The 16,941-nt window shown below is 38.9% G+C and overlaps 1 protein-coding gene across 1 annotated transcript in view; it reads right to left on the bottom strand.

Moving 5' to 3' along the window:
• Positions 1 to 16,941, bottom strand: part of LRP1B (LDL receptor related protein 1B) — a 498,089-nt gene that overhangs the window by 231,674 nt on the left and 249,474 nt on the right. Inside the window, exon 8 of the mRNA XM_058421333.1 lies at positions 1,516 to 1,738. Within this exon, the coding sequence (XP_058277316.1) occupies positions 1,516 to 1,738 (223 nt within the window). The remainder of the gene's footprint in view (positions 1 to 1,515; positions 1,739 to 16,941) is intronic.

Genomic DNA, 16,941 nt, shown 5'->3' with positions numbered 1-16,941 from the left:
TTGTTGGTTTTTTTACACCTCCTGAAGCTTTCCAGCAATCCTGTGTATGAGTGCAAACATTACTGGCTTGTCCTTTGAAAGCCACACAGGCTTTCCATTACAGAATCCAGTTTGGTTTGGAAAGCACATCTTTGATATGTTTGTACTTACATTATAAACTTTAGTCCTTAAAAATTCTTGGGAACAATTTTGTGGTCCTCTGTTTCCTTGGACTAATGAGGAGTAATTTGAAGAAACAGTCATTCTAGATCATGGCATATGCAGCACAAAACATACTGAAATTACCAATTCCTCATTTGAGGGAAGAAAATCGGTACCATTTGTGACAACAGTGAGAGGCCAAATTTTTTAATACCCTTCTCCCATATGAAAAAACAGAGATCTCATTTTTTAGCTAGTTTTGAGAAGAATCACTCTGAACTCGAAAAAGTATCATCTTTTGAATCTAAATTTCAGCAAGAGGAAGAACAACCACCTCTCCTATGACACCAGTACAACTTGGTTACAAGTCTTTAAAGTTATTCGTTAATGGATTCTGAAAATTATTTTAGCTTTTTAAGTATATATTCCAAAATGTTACTTAAAACAAAAACAAATACAAAACCAAAACCAAACAAAAACAACAAAAAAAGTTTTCAAGACTTCTTGTTCCAGAACTGGTTACAGACTGGGGAGAGTTTGGCAAAAAATAAGAAAGTGTTTGCTAAACCACCACTTAAATTGCTTTTTGTCACATTTCTGCCTGTTTTCAGTTAACAGACTAACCAGTTGCATCTTGGTAAACACTGATTACTTGGAAGCAACAAATGGCAGAAGAATGGGTAAAACGTTTATCCTGCTTGCACTTTTTTACGTTCCCTGTTTCAACTCAGGCAGAAATAGAAGGAAACGTGGTGCCCACACCAGCCCTGGCAGTCCAAGTAGTGACCAGAGCAGTTTGGTCTTTGCTGATTTTCCCTGGATTTACATAAAACTCACAACTGCCAGAGAACTCTTCCACTCTCCCAGCTAATGGACTGAAATGCTCCTGCTCAGACTCACAGTCTCAGAGTTTGTATTTGTGACTCTGAACATCAGGATCAGCTGTGAAAAACATCACTGCCATCAACAAAAAATAAGATTTAAGGGCATCCAGATTATTCTGAATGGGTGAACAGCTTTTGCTATTCTATTTCACATTATTGAGCCTGTTAGTCTCTGCTTCCTGAGTGGGTAAGGACATCTTGTCATTAATGATTTATCTCCCTGCACCTTTCCACCCCAGATTTTCCCTCCTGAAGTCTTTAACAACGGTGACTTACAGGGTGCATTGTTAATGAGACACCGCATGGAAACATTCATAAGGTTGCAAAACTGCTAAATTGCAGATAAAACAAAACATGCAGATGGATCTTTTAAATTCTAACACATCTGAACTAAAAAGGTGAAAAACTATGAAATTCCTGAGCTGCTAGCATTATGTGCATCCATTTATTGACATAATTCCTTTTTACCGATTTGCAAATAAATACCTACTTGTCTGCCTTTAGTTATTGTTTGCCTCCTTCTCCCCTGATAGTCAACAACTTCCACACTCTCCAGATATATGTCAAGCCAGTACACATATTTATTGATGAGGTCTAGTGCCAGAGCAGTTGGCTGTTCAATTTTCGAGTCTACTATCCACGTCCTGTTCATTCCATCCATGTCACATCTCTCCACCTTGGCAGCATTCCCGTAGTCTGTAAAGAAGAGCTTTCTGTTGAAAGAAAATAAGATGTAAGTTTTAAAGGGTGTGAGCAGAGTGCAAAGTTCCTGCTGGCTCTGGGAAAAGGAAGTTTTTGTTCTTTGCCATTTCAATTTCCTATATACCCCATATTGATAAGCACATAATTATTTTTAAAAATTCACCGTATCTTCTAACAAATTAACAATTACACAGAACTGTCTTTCAAATGTAAAGCACTGAAGTCTGAAATGCATTTTCTTATAAAGGAGATACATGACGTAATACTCTAAAATTACGATCTTAAATTCATTTAAACCATTATTTCTAAAAAGTAGTAGGATAGTTAGAGATAACAGTGACAAAAGCACAAAGCACTCAAGGTTGTCTGGGGAACAGTTATTGTAACAGTTATGTTATAACAAATACAGGGATCCCCACTGTTAGGTGTTTCAACATCAATTTCTTGAGATGAGATGCTTTAGTCTGCAGTACATTTGTCTCCAGCCTTGGAAAGGTGTTCAGGCTTCCACAAACCCAGTGAGTCATTCCAACCAGGAATAATGGGAAACTATCAAAGGCTTAAAACTGCTGCTAAATCTCCCTAACCTGATACTTGATTAGCATTCACTGGGTTTAAACCACGCAAATCAATTTTGATTAACCTGACAATATTTTTAACAGGATTACCTACTTGTGAGAACAAATTACACTTGCAGGCTGAAGACCACCTTGCCATGACTTTAACATGCTGTAAAGAATAATCTGATTCCAGGCTGAATGTTACTAAAACTACTTGGAGAACCAGGATTTCATTATCCAAACAAAGTGAATTATCTCCTAGTTATTACCACCAATGGGAATAACTTTGGATCAACAGCACATAAAACTTCAGATATCTTTATGTGACAGAACAGTAATTTATAGCCTTGTAACCTCTCATAAAAATCCAGTTTTAGGCTATTTGCTGAACAGCAGAATGAAACCCATATCCTTTACTTTTAGTCATCAAATAAATAAGAAAACACTTTAAAGGTAGTTAAAGTGTTTCAAGTGCAAAAATTGAAAATTAGAAAAAAAAAAAGAAACCAAACAACACAGCTACTTTTACAAAAAGTAAAAGCATTAGAATAATTTGTAGTCTGTGTGCAGGAGCTGTCAAATGCCAAGATGAATTGATCTCAGAATCATAAAATAGGGCTGGAGAAGAATCTGAAAGGTCATGTAGTCCATCACCAGGCCATAAGGCAGAATAAACTTTACCTATAGCATTCCTGAGGGATGACTCCATTCCTGACAGGGATTTCTATTTATCAGAATAATTCTGAGTTCCTGTCCTGTCCTTCATTGTCATTCTTTATCCCAGCTGTACTCTAAGAATATATTTAAAAACACACACTTAACATTCAGGTCTATATAAATCAAAATGTCCCTAGCACAGAATATCTGCAAAGTAAAAATCATGCCTGAAAAGCAAAAGTAATTTGGAATGAAAACAGGAAGGAAAAAACAAGTGTGCATATAGCAGTATACACACTTATTTATGTCTGTATTCATATCATTAGAAATAACAAGGCCAACACCTATGTATTTAAAATAAGTTGTTAAAATGTTACATGCACTCCAGACTACAATCTGTGCTTCTGGAGATTTGATTTATGTTATTTGATGGAACTTTGTACTTCAAGATTCAGTAATTCAAATAAAGATCCTTTTGGAATCATAGAACCAACTAGGTATGCTGTGATCAGAAACTCACAAATAAATTTTTTTATAAATACATAAATATATATAAAAATATATATATAAATATAAAATTTATAAATATATAAATATACAAATATATATTTATATTTAAATATATAAATATGTAAACACACACACATTTGTAAATACACATCCAGAGACACAGCAGCTACAAAAATCTGAAGTTTGACTTCAGACTGACTCTACTGCACAGTGTTCAGCTTTATTAATAATTTAACATTTCTACAGATTAAAGCACAAGTTAAAAAAATAGAACTATTAGCCTTTTATAACGAGATTTCTTTTCAGATCAGACAAGAAATAAAGTGTTTGTATGCCAATAACAAATGGATCCAGTAAGGAATATCTAAGAATTAAGAATATCTAAAAGGCTGCTCCAGCTTTCTGGTAATTTCTTTTTTTCCTCGATACATGTCTTATAATAACATCCCTTCTGGAAGCTATCATGTAAATGGCACTCTTTTTACTATAAAAATCATTAATCTTCTCCTGGAGATGGAAAACAATGAAACTTTATAATTAAAGGAAGAAGTAAAAGAACAAGGAAGAAGTTGCCTAAATGCTGCTGCATGATCAAAGCACTCTGAAAACTAAATTGAGGAAATTAAAGGCTTTATCGTGTAATCTTGAAACACAATTCTGCATTTAAAGACTAATGCAGATTTTTAGAGTGAGGTTTAAACCAGAATTGCATTTCTAACACCAGAAGCTGACCCACAATTACCCGGTATTTCCTTTGCCTGGGGAGCTCTAAAGGACGCACTGTACAGTATTTATTTCAGCTCAAGGCTAATTTTTCTGCTCACAAATGGTGCTGGGTTTGCCTCTCCATTTTCAGCAGAGGGCAATGAAATCTTTTATCCATTCACAGAGCAATTTTGGGAGGAAAACTGACCGTGTGCATGTCCCTGCAGAACTCAAGCTCAGGGCTTGGGTGACCCCAAGGACAGGCTCTGACAGAGAGCGCTGAGTTCATTACAGCCTTCATTTCCTGGGACTGCCAGGGAGGATGCTAATTGAGGCTGCTGCAACACGAAAAATGTTGACACTAAAATAAAATTTATTAAGGCGTGTTATCTTTTGAAAGCTATAGACTTCATGCGTGGAAATTCTGAATTCTGCCTGTAGTTAAACAACAACAAAAAGGGGAATATTCTTCATCAAGTTCTGGTGCTTTGCAGGCATTTAAACTCAGAAAAATATTTGGTTGTTTTGACTCTTCCAGAATGGTTCCAGCAGTCAGGAATCTACATCTAATAACTAATGATGATATCTTCCAGGCTGAATTACACAGACTGATTTCTGCAGCAGCTTATTTGGCTTAAACAGCTATTTTCACCTGTCCTCCTCCCCAGCGGATATTTCTCGATGGAAGTAAAATTCTCTCCCTCTGCCTAGCAGCTGGAGATAAGCAAGGGCAGGCAGATTTCCTCCTCTGGTGAGACAGGCTCTTTCTGCTGCCCGTCTGTGCAGTTATTCCAGTTTTTGGTCAGTGATTGAGCAAGCATGGCCAGCACTGGGTTTGCAGTTCCAGAGTGTGTCGTAATGCATTAATTTGGTTTATATTGTGTTTTATCGGATTTGTAATCTGTATCACGTGGTTTTTCCTTACTCATCTGTAACCTCTCTTCCACTGCCACTTCTCCTTTATTGGGTGGTGTCTTGTCCCTGCCTCTGGGCCCTGCCCCCTGGGGAAAAAGCCCCGGGACGGGCGGGGCCGGGCTCTTGTTGTGTTCCTCTGAGGAATGGTTTTTCCCCTCAGAATCCCCCTGAAGCCTGTGTCATGTCGTTTAACCCTTTTTTCCCGATTATACATACCCCTGACCCTATTGGCTCAGGGCCAGTATCTTTCCTTGGCCCAAAACTAGCTATACCCCTGTTTCTTCCTGGTTCTCTCTCTCTCTCTCTCTCCTTGGCCTCCTGGAACATCACATCGAGAATAAAGCTTGGACGGAAGCTGGGGGTGAGAGCCACTCTTTTGAAATCTTTATTCTGTCTCTCTGGAAATATATTTCCCTAAAACCCCTGAATAACTGAGCTAGCGAGAGCCGGGGGGTGGCTAGAGGGAATATATTTTTGGGCTCTCTCTGGCACCGGCGAGCTATTGGGAAGATCTCCAGCCAAGCAGGGCAGGACTGGAAAATAAAGCAGTATTTTCCCCCCGGACTAAGAGCAGGCTCTTTCTTTTTGCCATCGGCGGTCGTCTAGTCTTGTGGAGAAATACCACAGGAGTGGAATTCACCGGGGTGTGCACGACGGCCCAACAACCTCCCGGCACCAGCTGGGGATTCAGCCAGCCCTGTGTGACATTTGCTATTTTCACAGCTCTATTACAGCGCTGGTACAAACTCATCCTCTCCCCGGATATCGCGTGTGCCCTCCTCAGCCTACCAACTCAGCCTTAAAAAGTTTTGGCTGGAGGTTTTCCAGAGTTTGGTGCCAGCTAGGAAGAAATACACAGGGATTATTCCCTCCACGTCTGAGCTATGATAACTCTCCAGCATTTTAAAATAACATCCCTGACAAACGCACTGACTAAAACCAGCAATGAATGTTATATTTAGAGCGAATTCCAGAGGAAAAGAATGCTGCCATGGGACAAAAGTGACAGTGGCCTTCCCAGTCCCTGCTCTCACACCAGTGGCCACAGATTCATCTGTCCTTCATTATCAAGCCTCAGAAATATGTAAGGACGGTCTCCAAAGGGCTGTTCTTTCCTTACAGAGACATCTGCAGGGCAGTTACTGCCTCAGTTCAGCTGCCAAACCTCTCATCACCACTGGTTTTGTCCAGAACTTTCCCTCTCATCACTTCCTTTTGTTTTCCAAGCTTTCAGTCACCTCCTTCGTAATCCGCCTATTTAATGAGCTGAGAGAGAATTGCTTTCCCTGTAAAGCTCCATTTGGGCATCTGCATGATCGAAAACTGCTGATTTCTAATGCACCTAAGACGCCAAACACTCTACAACAGCGCAATCAAGAGTTTGGGGGGCAAAAATACACAATTCTGGGGCTCCTTGACAAAAAAAACCAATGAAATATTATAAGAAGCAAATTAATAAAGTGCATACATAGAAAAAGAGGATGCTTTCCTAGGCAAAGTTACTGCTGCGGACATGACCTAACTAGAATAAAATAAAATAATTCCTAGCACACCTCAGCAGGAGCTATGAGTAGAAAGGACAGGGTTTCATTTTCAGAAATTACGCTGAGAGGGTCATTTTCAAGACAGAAGGCAAAGATATTCAGTTGAGCATAGCAAAATGAGTAAGTCACAAAAAGTTAGAGGCTTTTGTACCAATTTAGGAGCAGGATTATGAGTTGGCAAAAGAAGTTTGAATTAGAATTAACAGAAATGCTGTGCAATTTATTTGGTATAAAACATAATGAGAACAGCATTGGCACTGAGTGGCACCAGTCAGATTAACTGGAGGATAAACAGAATAACTAAAATTATGGGGATTGGGGTGAACAAGGAACCTTCTTCTTCAGAGGAGGTGATCAAACACCCAATTAAAAAGATTGTGCAGAATCCCCCTGTGGGGTTCTCTTACAGCCTGTGGGATGAGCTGATCGACTGGCTGGAATCTCAGAAGGGGACTGCCACACACTCCTGTATCTCATTTCTACTGCATTTAAAAAAAAAGAACATGATTCAATTTAGTTGACATCACATATAATTAATAATCAGCTTTATAGCATGGTCCAAGAGCATTTTTACCTCTGATGATGTTTAGGTTTTTTTCCGGGTTCAGTTTTATTTTTTCACCCACATCTAAAGCAAAAGAAATCGGCCACCCTCAGATTTTGGTAACAAATGATCCACTGCCCTCAGTGTCCCAGAGAGATTTTAGAATTGTGAAGAGCACTTGAAGAGTGTTTGCTGGAACACACATACACACATTGAAAGCAATTCTGAGGTTTGGGACAAAGAGAAGATTTTCCCCAGGGGAGGAACTGAAATACCACTGGATTTGAGTATTTGGGTTTCTCCTTCCTCTGCTTCTTTCCAGCACAATGCAGCACCCTTCACCTGGAGGGTAATTTCCCACACTATTTTCGGGGGTTAGAAGCTCTTTGGCTCTCCACCAATGTGCCTTATTATTTTTTTTTTTTTTTTTTTTAACTGATATTGGAAGGAAATATTGAGTGGATGTTTTTGTGCTGCATGGCAGCGAAATTCTATTAAAGTTCCTCTGTGATTTCCGCAGTGGAAAGGAGGACATATGCTCCAAATGGTCCTGGCATTTTGGAAATCTAGCAATGAGTGCCTGTGAGGAAAATAATGGTTTCTTCTCTTAGAGAGCTGCAGAGTGCCAGGCAGGAAGCAGCACAGGGTCGAGCTGCAGATAAAAGTAAAGCCCAGTCAGACAACTCATTCTCACCAGCTCCACTCACTGCTTGCTGCACAAAACCAGGCAAAAATCAGCAAAACTCAACCCTTAGGGGGGACATTTGTAACAAAACACGCTTCTCTTTACAGGGAAATTGCCAATTCAAACAAGAGTTTTCTAATTTGCAGCAAGAGGGGTGGTGGCCTGAGCAGCAAATGGGGAAAGTAGCTGAGAATTTGGGGATGGATTAAATACAGAGCCAATCTGGTTTGCTGCCAAAGATACAAGTTGTCATAATTTGTTTGTTTCTATTTCCACTGTCCATCATCCATCTATAGAAATAAACCTGTTAGAAAGCTCAGTTGGTTTGCCATTGACAGGTCCCCCCTCCTACCCCCCACTTCCTTACAGACACAGAAATGTGAATTTTCAGGTGCTATAAAGTGAACATAGTTTGGTAATTCAGGAGGGTTGTTTACGCTATTGCTATGACTATCCTCCACGATTGTTTCAGCAATCCTGCATGGTACTCTTCAAGGTTGATCCCTTCCACTACAGAGGGTATAAAAGCCTTCACTTCATTTGTCTTAGGGATGTCAATCAAATATACATACTTTAAGTTCATAATAATCCTTAAAAGCGACTGCCTCCTCCTTTTTCCACCCAAATAAGCTTTTTCTGCAGGGTGAGAGTGCAGATGCCTCCTGTGCACTCATCTCCCACCTCTGGGTCCTGCAGAAATGATGTAGGCTAGTAAGATGCACAGCTGAGTTCCTGTCCAACGTTTTATTTCAGTTGTAATTTTCTCACACAAACTCTACTTCCCCCTATGCAGAGTAAACACGCAATAAATCCGTATCAATCCTACCACGTTCTATTTCTTGCTCCATTTATGAGCAGCTGTGGCTGCACACGCTAAGAAAAGCACACCTGGAATATACCAGCAATAAATCAAATGCACGGGGAAATGGATGTTCACTTTGTAGGCTTTGCTTGTGGATAAAATCACAGAGGAAGTTTTTGTCTTATGCTCTCATCACCAGAGTTTGTTTGCTTGTTTGGTTTTTTTCCTATATCAAGACTACAGCAATGGGATGTACTGCTGAAAAATGCATCCCTCGGAATAGATCAAATTTATACTTGCTTAAACCTGCTTTCTGTCTACACACAATTCAATATCTTTTCATTAAAACCATCTAATTACCTTGAGTAATTTTGTGCACAAAGTAATCTTTGGAATGAAAAGCAAGTTCTCTGAGCTTTCAAAATTCATTCCCAATAAAAATTTTTAGTAAGGAAATCAAATATTCCCCTTTTGGCCACATTTTTTTCCGTAACTACATGTAAAGTTTTATTAACTGTCAGTTTGTAATGAAAGACACATTGCAGATGGATTCCTGGATTCATTAAGGGCCCTGAACATCAGTATTTGTTTGTCAGATTACTGCCCTTGATCGGAAAATGTAAGGATTCAGACTTAAATCAGATGCAGAAATTTGGAATCAGTCCTTTCAGACTAAATGTGTTTCCCCGTGTGTAGCTGCAAGCTCATCAATTAGAATAGAAATGAAGAAACATTGATTATTCCCATTTTATCACAAACCAGCTGTGCCAAATCGATGTGCTGATCCACTGAAAAAACTCATTTTATAACCAAAGTGCCCCTTTACATGACTTTGTATCAACCCTTATCTGGACTCATAATGTGACATCCAAAAACTACTATGAAGTCTCTATCACATTTTCAAAAAGTAGATATAAACCCTCCCTAAAAAAAAAAAAAAAATAAAACCAACATTATGTAGTTATAAAATATGTGTATAAAATATGTGTTGACATTCAAACCACGCACACACTGATGTTAGAGATACTGAAATCTGGAACGTGATGATGAATAGTTCTTGGATTATCCTGAGTACTTGTTTTGGAGGTTAAGATGGTTCATTTCATTTCCACTTCTTTACCAGATGTACAAGATGCAGGGAAATAATTTTGCCATAGAAAATTAAAATACTCTTTCTTCACTGGCAACTCAGGGTCTGACATATTTGTTACCCTTCAAACTCAACTCAAGATACGTATTTTAATGTGCAATTTTTTGATTATTCTGCTTTGAATGATTTCTGGAGCATCAAAATTGTCCATGTGACTTTTTACACTCTTTGCATTCACTCTTTTATGTACAGAGCAGAATACACATATTCATACACTTATTTTCAAAGATTTCCTTACTATTCTACCAGATTCTCTTTCACAGAAAAAATAATGCAGCACTTTTCCTGAAGGTATTTAATTTTCACAAGATGTTATTATGTGTAGTCAGACTCTATTGCTTCTTCCACTTAATAAATAACATCTTCCCTTAGTTGAAAAGAGATAATATTAAAAATTACTTTTTAAAATAGGAGTTTTTCAGGGGAGGAGGAAGGGGGAATATTTTCATTAATTGTTCAGTGATTGTAGGGGAATAAAGAAGATCCCTGAAATTGCGCTTGACTTGCAGCCTGAGGAGCTTGATGCTGAAGCAGAGTGGAGTTTGAAGGTTTAACTTTTGTTCTAGAGCTGAGCTCAGGCTCAGAACAAATCAGGCCAGCACCAGCAGCAAGCCCTTGTTTAAAAATGACTGTCCAGACACAGGAGTCCATCATTTCCCAAACACAGCCTCACTTCTCCAGGGGCTTTTCCTTCCCAGAACTTGAGACGTGGCCTTTTCAATCCAGTCTGAGAAATGAGGGTTGGATGGAGCATTTGGCACTACCAAATGTGGAAAAAGGGCCCACTCAGTTTGTCAGGGATTTAAAATCATGTTTTCCACAGCACCAGCATCAATCACAACACCGGGTGCTTCATCTCCGCCTATGTGCTTTCTGTCAACCAACGTTTTCCACTTAGTGACAAGCAATGAAAAAGGAAACATTTTTGCAATATTAATTTCTTTAAAATGTATTATTAATGAGAAAAAATAAATTAAAACAGTTCTTCCACCTTGGTATTTGATGACCTATACCAGATTAAATGTCAGTAATAGCTGGCATTTGAGAACCTGTCTCATCCATCTTATGCAGAAAATGCTACAATAATCATCATTAGGTGGGATTACATTAAATTAATCAAAAACCACAGTTTGCAAGCTTTAGGAATCTCAGGGCTCCTTCCCAGGCAGACCTGCAGAAAGGCCAGAATTACATTGAGACTTCAGATCCCAAAGGCTTCAGAACCTGAAAACTGATGATTTTAAGTTATGATGAGTTAACAATCAATAGAAGGGATGGGTTTTGTTTTGGGTTGTTTTTTCTTTCCAGCAAATTCAAGGAAGGATGTATCAGTGACCATTAAATGCAGTGAGGCTCCAAACTCTGAAAATCCCAGCCCTGCACACTGCTGGAAGCTGGCAGGGTTGCTGTGGGAACTGCTGCTGGATGCTGGGTTATTCTTTCTCATCTAAGGTGCACTTTGGGTTGTTTGTTTTGGTTTTGATTTTGTTATGTTTTTGGAGGGTTTTTTTTGGCTGCATTTAGGAAAAGTCACGCTGGGAATGCTGTGGGAAGCAGCTGTGCTGGTACATCCCTCAGTGCCCCTGCTCTCAAAGCTCTTGGGTTAGATTTAGGTTATTAAATATAATCAATGCCAACAAAGCTGAAGATGATCTTGGATGAAGAAACGGGTGAGGCTGTAAAAAAACCCTGTTCTCACAAAAATCCCACCTGAAATTTGTATTTTAAATACATACAAAAATTCTAATTTGTATAAAAAAACTACTTTGAGTCAAGTTTATGCATGTTAATGATCTTACCTGATGCCAAAGAGGAGCAAAAACATTTAATATTTGATCTCCACAAGCAAACACTACTAAGGCAATAAATCCTTAAGCTGGTTTAAATTGTGCCAGTGGTTATTTATCACAGTGTAGAACAGAAAAGAGCCAGCTTGTGCTTGGCAGCGATGGACAGAACTGATCTACGGCCTGGTTTTCCTTTGGGAAAGGAAACACAGTGAACTTTGCAGGTCAGGGAATTATTCCAGTCCAGTTGATGATTCTTGTTGTGAACAGCAATAAAAAACACTCAGGGATCACCAAGAAAAAAAAAAAAAAAAAAAAGGAAGTGTCTTGCCAAACTATAACTGTACAAAATGAAATAAAAACAAGATTCTCATCCAGCACTTAGATGTTCCTGTTTAGGAATATCTGTCCTTTAATTTTTTTTTTTTTTTTTGGTAAAGTAACAAGTTCTGAAGTGAATTTTAGAACTTACAACTTGAGTTTCTGATCAAATATTTTCTGCTGCAGAGGTTGGTTTGGATGCTGCTGGTCCACACCAGGCTCAGTGATGGCACATCTCTGTGCAGGACTCAGAGCTAAAAATCTTCCCACTACAAATTCCTACATGGAGCATTATTTAATGTCAGCAACAAGTGAATTACCTGAGTCCACATCACATCCTGGCATTTGACAGTAAGTAAAAATAGGCAGTTTTGCTTCCTCATTAACTACTGAGTAAACGAGTCATTTTCTCCCCAAAATTGTGCTTGCAAATTAAATTTATAAAAAAACCTCAAACCAAAGTCTTGTCTGAAACAAAAATCATAAGCAACAAATTATCAAGTTAGTAGAAAGAAAAAGCAAACCAGCATTGATAGAGAAGTGTAATATTTGAAATTAGGTTGGAATTATTGTATTTGCATTATTTTATCTCTTCTGAGATCACTGACTCTTTAAATCTCCATGATATTTTTTTTTTTTTTTAAGGAGCTACAAAGCAGAACTCAATTTCAGTTAACTGTCAACAGAATTGGTTTTATTCCAGCACGGAGAAGGCTCTTGTGCTTTTGCTGCTGTTGCTCTATTCTTGATCTGTTAACCTTTAATTTACAGCAGCAAGGCCTGGTGGGGAGGCAGAATTATTTATAACACCACTAGTAATTAGTGCCTAATTACTAGAACTAATATGAAGCTGCTAGAAAGCTGTGCATATATTCAGGATTTAAAGCCAGTGAGCGCTGGTTTGTAACACAGATATATAAACGACAGAAATATTTCCATTTTGACTTCCAAAGGCTCCACAACTGAGAGCCCATGGATGATCTGCCACATTACTCAATAAATTTCTACCATGACAGAGAAGTTCTACAAATAGTTGTCAAAAAGAGTTCCTGCTTTCAGCTCTAGTTACCAAATATTTGCACAGAATTTTCCTGAAAGATTTACTGAGTGCCAAGAAGAATAAAAAGACAAAAAAGTTTCAGAATGTGGTGGTATGTAACAATACCTAGATACTGACTGGAGCGTAACAGCAAATTGCTGGAGGTTCTGTAATTCGATGTTCAAAGTGATAAATATGTATATATTGATTTATGTCAGTCACTGGTTTGAAATTTCCCTTTTCATTAGAGCGGATCATTCGAATAACCCTTATTTACTGAATTCTCTGCCGCTACTTTCCACATGAAGTTTGTGTCATTTCAACAACAGTGGAACTTGTGCTGGCACGACGAAGTATTTCTAGAAAAGCCACATCTGTAACACACTGTGCTTGTTACAGAGTTGTGAACAGAAGTAATGAATTAAATAAGAGGCTGTAAGAAGCAACGTGGGAATTGTGGGATTAAAGAGGCCGTCAGCTGATCCAGGGGCACAGCATCCACTTCTGCTCCAAACACACCATTTATAACATTTTTTCTAAAGCAGTTGGCAAAATGTGGTAGCACAAAACTTTGTTTACAGAAATGATGAAGGGATTAGCTGAAATCAAACGAACGAAGATAGAAATAAATTAAATTCCTTGTCTCCCCCCAGAGAAGCCATAAAACCATGGGAAAATTTCATCAATATATTCAACAACAAAATAAATATCATTTCAGGGTATTACTGGGTTATCTATCTATTTATCCATATCAATCAGAGATTTTCTGCCATGAGACTGTGACTCCTCCTTGTTCTGTGGGGATAAAAGCAAAATGCAACAGCCCATTCAACACGGAGAGAATTCTAAAAAGTCACAAAACATTACTGAAAAATAAAATAAAAAAAGAAAGGCTCTTTAGTACTTCTCTTGCCCTATTGCACTCAGGGTTTGCCCTGGGCTGTCCATGTTACTGAGCAATGGGACACTCACCCCACACTTTCCCCTGCAACCCACAATAAACCCGCTCCTGGATTTCCTTACTCAGGGAAGGAATTTCACGAGCAATTTTGAAGCCAGCAAACAAATCTGATCACTCTTCTGAAACACCAGAAATGTAGAGCTGTATTGGCAGCCCTGGCTCTGAGCAGAATGAGGAGAAAAAGGGGGGATTTGTACACCCCAGTGACGGCTAGATACACAATCCCTGTAAAAATGTTTCAAATATCAATCTACCCCACACAGAATTAGATAGGAAGGCAATTTCTGAAAATTACTAAAATGGAAAAAAAAAAATGTAGTAAGAATTTCAGGAAATAAAAACAAAACAACACTTTTCTGGCTAAGTATAGGATTATATTAATGCGCAAGGCAGTTAGGTTATGCCAGCATGAACTGACTGCTGAGCCATCCACACTACCTCACCGATTTTATTATCAATTCCAAGACAATTTCAGAACTCAAAGAAGTAAGTTATGGCTGATGTCATTAATAGTATATGAAAAATGGAATTCTAACGTATTTATGACTCATGTCACTCAGTCTCACAGACTTTTGGTCATGTCAATGATCACTAAATCACTTTTTCCTTGCTCAAAGCAGCACTGGTCCCCAGGTCTCCAGGCCATCAGGCACACAGCAATGAGTACAGTTGCATTTTAGAGCTGCTTAACTTATTAGTTTTATTAATTAAATAATGATCTCATTTTGGGAGAAGAAGAAACAACATAAACTCCCATACAAATGCTGAGTACCTGATATGCACTGAGTGAGAGCAGGAAAGGAGGTGAAGCTACACAAGGAAGGCGGCTGCACGTGCAGCCCAAGAGGTATCGATGGAGATCCTTTTATTAAAACAGACGATACAGTCTGAGGAGAAGATTCCCTCTGCAGCAGACAGCCTGAAAGCAGATCATGGTGTGCCTACCTGTCAGGAAGGCTTAACTTCTCTATTTTAGGACAAAAGTGATAGGCACTGACATCAGCACAGAGCGCATCAGCAAACAGCCTGGTGGGATTTGGAGGGGAGCAGGGCACTGCCTCTTTGCTTTACAGGATAAAAGCAATCAGCTACAGGCATCACTAACAAAACACATCTTTTACATTATTTTTGTCCGATGCCAGAAATATAATTAATATCTACTTTGTATATTACCTGCAGTAGAAGTTAATTTACTCTAAACAGCATGAGGTGAAGGGAGCACAGATTAACTTGGGGCTTTCTTCCCCTCACTTTGTTTCGACATAATTGTCCTCCTCTGACACCCCCCCAGTGAACAATCTCACAACCTCCAGCACTTTAAAATCACTCACATTCCTCGCTGCTCTCGGTGAAGAGGCAGAAGATAGCTTGGGTTGGGACACACAGACACCACCTGCTGCAGAGCACTCATTTCCTTTCTCACCTTATTAAAAGATCTGCTCCTGGTCTTTTCACGTTCTATTCCAAAAGAGGGAAGACTGAAGAGCAGTAAGGATACTACTTTAAATTCCTTAAAAAGCCGCTCCTGTGTTCAGCAAGCAGTAATTGCTTGATTCAACCCGATTCTTGATGGCGCCTGCCAAGGGAGGTGCTCACTTGTTAAAGCATAATGGGGAGACAGCAGCGGTGACAGTCAGCACAGCAGATCAGATGGTGCCTCAATCCCTGTGAAACTTACACCAATAAAAGGATAAACCCCTGGGATTCAGCTCTTTTTGGAAATCCTGATTGCTTCCCAAGTCACTGAGATACAGTCTACATCCCTGTTAAGTCAGACAAGGTCTCACCACACGAGTGGCGAACCCCAAGAACTCTGAACACAGAAGCACTACTCAATTATAATGCAAAACTCCATCCTTTCTGCTATTATTTGGTTCCTTTTTTTCTTTTTTTATTTTCTTCTTAATTAAACTAGTAATTGAGGCTGTGCTATGAGCTGAACTCAATTAAATAAGTCAGAGTATGTTCAACACATGCTCCCAAAACTCTGCCACTCAAAGCCCAGGCTGGAACATTTAATCTGCAAGCATCAGACAGCTGTAAACAGGAAATAAATTGCCATCTGAGCATCGTGCTATTGAAGGTGTCTAGGAAAAGGCAGCACTCTCCTCAGTATCTAGATAACAGCTGAAAATCTAAGGATGGTTTCAAAGGTGAGGAAAAAATCAATGAAAAAGCAGTATTTACTGGAGAGAGTGGGGCTTTTCTTTGGCTTATTGGTTATTGATTCTGCATTAGGAATTTTGGCGTAATATTTTATCAGGCAGTGATTGAGGGATCACATGAATTTTTCTGGTGAGAGGGCAGCAGAGTGTACCAGATACCTCAAGGGCTGGGATAAATCTGTTGCTGACTGGATGAGTTATTCAAATCTCCATGCAGCTACTTCTACATCAGAGAACCTCGCCCAGCATTTCACTTTGAAATTTTTCTATTGCTATTTAAAAAGAAGAGAGAACAAAATCAATAAAACCAGGTAGGAGCGAGGCAAAAAGTTTCTCATCTCTTCTCTAATGAAAATTATTTATTTACACATTGAAAGAAAAAACCTATAAAAAAGATAATATTTGGTGGCCAAACACTTGTCTGGTGTGTTGGAAGAGTGGAGACATTTGAATTTCGGAGTACCAGACATTACATGAGGTCTTCTGTGGCCGTGGTTTTCCCAAGATGTTTCCTTTTTCATGGTAACGGTGGAAGTTCTCAGGTTCACCTCAAAATAGAACAGAAAATCTTTTGTAGGACAGAAAAAGTTCTCCCTATCACCTCGACTTCTGAAGCTCTAAGAGACAAAAATGATTCAACTTTCTTTGTAAACAAACAAAAATAAAAAGCCCAACCAATTTTGATGCTAGAAATCCCAGATATCAGGTTATTCCTTATGGAAAATGCTCTCCCCATACTTAGGAGTCACCTCAGCTGAAGGAAGCAGCTTAGAAGAGCACTAGCTGTAGTGTTTATTTTGTGTTTTCCTAATCTCTTAAGGATATCCAGCTATCCTCACATCCAGAAACAGATAAGCTGCTTCAAATCA

Source organism: Hirundo rustica, chromosome 7, assembly GCF_015227805.2.
Source record: "Hirundo rustica isolate bHirRus1 chromosome 7, bHirRus1.pri.v3, whole genome shotgun sequence".
Taxonomy (NCBI): Eukaryota; Metazoa; Chordata; class Aves; order Passeriformes; family Hirundinidae; genus Hirundo; species Hirundo rustica.
This window is presented reverse-complemented; position numbering and strand designations above follow the sequence as displayed.